The sequence below is a fragment of the Elephantulus edwardii genome, unplaced genomic scaffold, assembly GCF_000299155.1.
Source record: "Elephantulus edwardii isolate Elephantulus edwardi_28Jun2011 unplaced genomic scaffold, EleEdw1.0 scaffold00216, whole genome shotgun sequence".
In the NCBI taxonomy this organism is placed as follows: domain Eukaryota; kingdom Metazoa; phylum Chordata; class Mammalia; order Macroscelidea; family Macroscelididae; genus Elephantulus; species Elephantulus edwardii.
This window is the reverse complement of record NW_006399966.1, coordinates 144,528-150,721: the sequence shown is the minus strand read 5'-3', so window position 1 is coordinate 150,721 and position 6,194 is coordinate 144,528. Positions and strand designations below refer to the sequence as shown.

The 6,194-nt window shown below is 41.5% G+C and overlaps 1 protein-coding gene across 1 annotated transcript in view; it reads left to right on the top strand.

Moving 5' to 3' along the window:
* The window catches only part of MAP3K3 (mitogen-activated protein kinase kinase kinase 3), a 102,934-nt gene that overhangs the window by 10,702 nt on the left and 86,038 nt on the right, over positions 1–6,194 (top strand). Inside the window, exon 2 of the mRNA XM_006897868.1 lies at positions 166–287. Coding sequence (XP_006897930.1) covers positions 166–287 — 122 coding nt within the window. The remainder of the gene's footprint in view (positions 1–165; positions 288–6,194) is intronic.

The window sequence follows — 6,194 nt, the reverse complement described above, 5'->3', positions numbered from 1 at the left end:
AGCCGCGCTGGCTGGGGCGAGTCCGAGCGCGAGTCCGCGGGTGGGGAAGCAAGAGCTCAGCGGGGCTCGGGCTGGAGGCTGGTGCAGGCCCAGCTGCTGTTGTGTCTTTTCCTTGATTTGCTTTTTTTTCCTGCCTGTGTCATTTCCTTCCCTTCGCTCACACAGGCCGGCCTGTGAGCGCTCGCGGGGCTTGCTCTCGAGCCCTGTGCGCGCCCCAGCGCAGGGGGAGGGCGTGCGGCGAGACGGGCTGCCCGGCGATTACCGCCCGAATCACGGTCCAGGAGGGCGTACGGCGCCCTGATTGTCGGAGGTCGGGCATAGGCCCGCTGCTGCCTTTCCAACTGGTGTCCTACTTTTTTAAAAAGTCCAGCTGCAGTGTTTACCCATTATTTTCATTTTGCGATATCTGGAAATGATGTAATTTTTAAAAAGTTAACAGTCGCAGTCGCTGCACAAAATAACGTCCATGAAATGATTCCCTCTATCTGTATTTTTCTATATTTGCGAATTCTGCTGCGAAAATGGAATCTAAGAAGAGTTTTTAATGCCTTTCACAATACTGAATTGTATTTATCTCGCAGTGTAATTTAGTAGATGAGTATGGAAGTAGAGGCTAATATTTTTGATGTACTTTTCTGGTTGTGATAGTTATTGTGGTAACTTGTCACAAGGTTTTCCAAATATTTGATAATTACCCTAAGTAGAGGGCTAAGCATCAGTGAAAGGGTCCTTTGCAAAGTCACTGGGAAATATCTCTTATGAAGAGGGGACTATTCATGTTGGGTTTGCCTTAACAGAGTCAAGTCGTCTTTGTAGGAGGTTAAGTACATAGTATGTCACATTGGCCAGCAACTCATGTGGCCCATCACATACTCATCACATACTCATATGTGGCCCACTGGTTTTGAATGAATCGCCTTGTTCTATTTCACTCATCCCTTCAGCAGGAGAACGTTTTGTTCTTTTAAGCAGGGCCTGCTATTTCCTTCCCATGCTTGCTTTCAGAAATGCTTGCTTTTCTGGGAAAGGTCTCCTATGAGAATAGGCATAAAAGAAACTTAGTAAGACCTGATATTTAAATGAATAATTAAAATATTTACTGATTATCTGTTTTAAATAGGGCACAATTCTTGTCTTCTCTACTGGCCACAAATATATATCTTTCCTTAAGGACTTTGATCTTTGAATAAAATCTTTGAACTGACTCTTGAACTGATGGAGTCAGAATCAGCTTGATGACAACTAAGGACAACATTGTGATAAAACTACCATTGGGTTTTCCAGTTTGTCCTATGGCAGCAGCCTAAAGTCCAAACAGGGAAGTGTGAAATACTTGGGGATGTGCAGACCTCCCACTCCCCTCTTTCTTGACTGCTAGGCTAGTTGGAGTGCCCTATGAATGTTGGCTACATATCATTGTCTAACCAAAAGGTTGGCATTTGGAACCCCCTAGCTGCTCCTCTGGAGAAAACTGAGGTGGCCTGTCCTGTGAAGATTTATAGCCTCAGTTTCCTTAGATTGTTGGAACTAGAAACACCATTTGATCCAGGAGTCTTACTAGGTATATATTTCAAAGAACAAGGGTTACAATGTAAACTGACATGCATCTATGTTTATTGTAGCATTATGTACAATAGCAAAGAGTTGGAAACAACTGAAATACCCATCAAAAGGTGAATGGCTCAAGAAATTGGTGCACTTACTCAGTGATATAGCTAAAGAAACTGTGGTACACTCACATAATTATCACTAAAAAACGATCCAGAATTGGTGAAATACTTCAAAGCATGAATGAATCTGGAACGAATTATGTTAGGTGACATAATAAGTCTTTCAGAAAAGGACAATTATAGTATAAGACCATTAATATAAAAACATAAGGAAATATTTGAGCTCTGGTAGCTTAGTGATAAGGAGTTGTGCTGCCAACACAAAGGCAGGCAGTTTGATCCCTAGCTGCTTTGAAGGAGAAAAATGGGGAGTCTCCTTCTGTGTTGTTACAGCCTCTGAAAGTCCATGGGAGGTCAAATATGAGCAGGTTCCCACTCAGTGGCACACAGCTAGCAAGTAGGAAAGGTTTACACACATTTCAGAAATCTTGGAGGGTTAACAGCACAAAAAAGGAAAGGGGAGGAAGAATTAATATTTGGTGAAGGGAAAGGCAGTATATAATAAAAATTTGATTAGACATTATGATAAATAAATTCTATTAACTGGTGGTAATTAATGTTTTAAAACAGAATATTTGTTAAGTGATTGCATGAAAAGCTGACATGATTTGTAAACCTTCAGTAAAAGAAATCTAAATAAAAGAGTTACAGCCTCAGAAACACGCTGAAGAATGACCATGAGTTGGAATTGGCCCACCTATTTTCAAACCTTTCCAGACATTTTCAGAAAGTTTAAGTGTATTAGTATACTGAGAGGCGGTAATGGGGAGAAAAGGAGGTATAGTGTGTGGGCCTGAGTCCCAAAGGAAAAAGACCTAGGAACTCAGTTTCTTCCCATTTATCCCCATGCCAGTTTTTGGGTTGTTTTGTTTTATTTTTAGTGAAAGTTCACAAAGAGTTTGGTTTCATTCATGCACTTTCCTTCCTCCCTCCCTCTTCCTCTTGTAAGGCTATTAATTATCCTACCTATGGTTTCTAATGTCTGTTCTTTTCATATTTTTCCTTTCATCCTTTCCAGTTTGGTGTTCATTATTCCTCTCCCCTCTCTCCTAGTCTGGATCTTATCATTACAATAGTAGACTTATGCAGTATTTGACTCTTAGTAAATGAGATTTCACTCAGTGTAATGTCTTCCACACTTATCTGTGTTGTGTAGTGTTTTACAAGTTCATTATTTTTCAGTGCTACTTAGTATCCTGTTATGTGTATGTATCATTTTTCTATCTTTTCCCATTGTGATTTGCTGTTATGAATAATGCTGCAGTAAACTTAGATGTGCAAATATTTGTTTGTGTCAGAATTGATTTCTTTGGGGTATATTCCCAATAGTGGGATAGCTGGGTCAAATAGTATTTCTATTTCCAACTTGTTGAGGAAGCACCAGTTTGCCCTCCATAGTGGTTGTACCCTTTTACATTTTGATCTCTCTGCATCCTCACCAGCATTTGTTGTTTGCCTAGGCCAGTTTTACATGAAGAAACTAAGACATGGAGAAGTGAATTAACTTGCCTGATGACTCTAGTCTGTTAGGCAAGTCAGTTTGAGAATTATCTGGCTTTCTTTAGCACTTTATGTCTTTTCTCCTTTTTCTTTCCTTTTTTTTTTTTCTTTAGCTACCCTTCATTTGGGGACTCTGGTGGTAAGGAGTTGTACTGCCAACTCAGAAGCATTTAGTTCAAATCCATAAGTGTCACTCCGGGGGAGGAAGTTGGTAATTTCCTCTTGTGCGATTTGCAAACCTCTGAAACCCACTGGAGGGTCAACTATGAGTCGTTTCTGATTCAATGGTACATAGCAACAACAATTTTTGATGCATGATTAGAACTAATATTGAATCCTTCCAGATAACCCAGCTCTTTTTAATTGACTTTGTTAATAAGAGGTCAGCAAGTATTTGTGTGTGTACACACACACACACACACACTCACCCTAGCATGTTCTTAAGTGCTGTTCCCATTTGATGATGTGATTTAGTTAATTTGCTTTTGTTGCCAACTGTAGTTCTAAACAAGGGACTCTGGTGGTGCTTTATTTAAAGCTAACTGAGAGGTCAGCACTTAGAATCCACTTGCTGTTCTACAGGAGAGAAGTGTTGCGCTCTGATTTCCTAAAGATTAAACCCATTGCTGTTGACTTGTCCAAACTCAGACCCTGCCCTGACTCATACATAGACCTTCTACTGATATTCTGAGAGGCTGTAAATTTTCTGGAAGGATACCGCTTATCTTTTTCCCCATTGAACAACAGGTAGGTTCAGACCTCATATACAATAATGTTGTTGAAGATTATCCAAAAATGGCCAGAACAGTACATTAGAATATTACAGGGAACTGCCAGAAGATCAAGCTGAGTTTAGAAGAGGCTGTAGCCCTAAGGATCTCATTGCTGATGTCAGATGGATCCTGACTGAAAGCAGAGAATACTAGGAGAATGCCTATCTGTAGGGAGCTCTGGTGGCCTAGTGGCAGGAAGCTGCACTGCAATCCCTGAGGTACGCAGTTCAAATCCACCAAATGCTCTACTGAAGGACAGGCAATCTCCTCCTGTACCATTCAGATCTGACAGTACGTATACACACACACACACAGACACACACACACACACACACACACACACACACACACAGTGCCTATCAGTGTTTTATTGACTATGCAAAGCCATTTGACATTGAGAAGAATAGGAATCCCAGAATACTTAATTGTGCTCATATGAAATCTATACCTAGACCAAGAAGCTTTTGTCCAGAGGGAACACAGGAACACTGCATAGTTTAAAATCAGGAACAGTGTGTGTCAGGGTTGTATTCTTTCTCCATACCTTTTCATTCTGTATGCTGAGCAAATAATTTATGTAACTGGACTCTATGAAGATGAATGAAGCATCAGGGTCAGAGTCTTTACTCATCAACAACCTGCCTTACACAGATGACACAACCTTGCTTGCTGAGAGTGAGGAACACTTGAAACACTTGGTGCCCAAGATCAAGGCCGATAGCCTTCAGTATGAATTACATCTCTACATCAAGATAACAAAGGGCCTGACCATTGGGCCAATAGGCAATATCATAATAGATGGAGAAAGGATTGAAACTCAATTATTTCATCTTCCTTGGACCCACAATCAGCATCCTTGGTACCAGGAGTAAGGAGATTAAAAAGTATATTGCACTGGGCAAGTCCACTGTCAGAGGAGTGATGGTGCCAGTTTGAAGATTAAGGTGCACCTAATTCAGGCCGTGGTCTTTTCAGTCACTTGATATGCATCTGAGAGCTGGGCAGTCAATAATAATGACAGAAGAAAATGCTGTCAGATGCTTTTGATTTGTGTTATTGGAGAAGAGGACTGGGTATCCTACAAGAACAAACAGATTTAACTTGGAAAAAGTGTAACCAGAGTGCTTTTTGGAGGAAAGGATGGCAAAATTTATACTTTGGGCATGTTGCCAGGAGAAGCTATTGCTTGGAAACGGACATCATGGTTGGAAAGGTGCAGTGTGAGTTAAAGAGAAGACCACCCTCAACAAGGTGGATTGACAGTGACTGCTGCAATGGGCTCAAGTGTGTCAGAGGCTGAGGATAGCACAGGATAAAACAAAGTTCAACTCTAGGGAGCTTTGGTGGCCTAGTGGCAAGATGCTGCAATGCAGTCCCAGAGGTATGTGGTTCAAATCCACCAGATGCTCTGCTGGAGAAGGAGGAGGCAATCTCCTCCTGTACCAGTCAGATCTGATTTAACCGTACATGTAAAAATAATACAATAAAAAAAAACAAAAAAAAAAACAACCAAAGTTCAACTCTGTTGTTCCTAGGGTTGTACTCGACTCGAAGGTACCTAACAACAATAACCTTTGGATTAGGAATCCAACCTGCAAGGCATAGTGCCACCAGGGCTCCTTTCTGCTATTCTGTAGGGTTTCTGTGTGTCTGAATTGACTATAAGGCAGTGGGTTTGATCTTTTGGTTTTGGTAATAGTTTTAAATAAAAGAGCTCTGGTGGTATGGTCATGGTAAATTAAAAATAGAGAGCTTAGTTGAATTAGGCCGAAAAGCATGCACACGCTGACTACCACTGTGGTTAAAGCATTCAACTGCTAAGTAGAAGATTGATGGTTTGAACCCACTAGCTGCCCTACTGGAGAAAGATGAAGCTGCTTGCTTCCATCAGGATTACAGCCTTGGAGACCCTGAGATAATCCATCCTACAGGGTTTCTGCAAGTTGGAGTTGACTTGATGGTACAGCAGCCACCCAAGTAGATATTTGCCCACCCATGTTTATTGCAGCTTTGTTCACAATAGCAAAGAGTTGGAAACAACTTAAGAGTGCCCATCAACAACAGTTGGTAGAGATGTTGTTGTTATGTGCCAGCGAGTCATTTGCAACTCATAGCGACCCTGTGTACAAGAGCTCTAAATGCCGTTCTATCCTGTGCCAACCTAGCCATCTCAAACGCATTCATTCCCACCACTCCAGTCACAGAATCGATCCATCTCATCAAAGGTCTTCCTCTCCTTCACCGCCCCTCC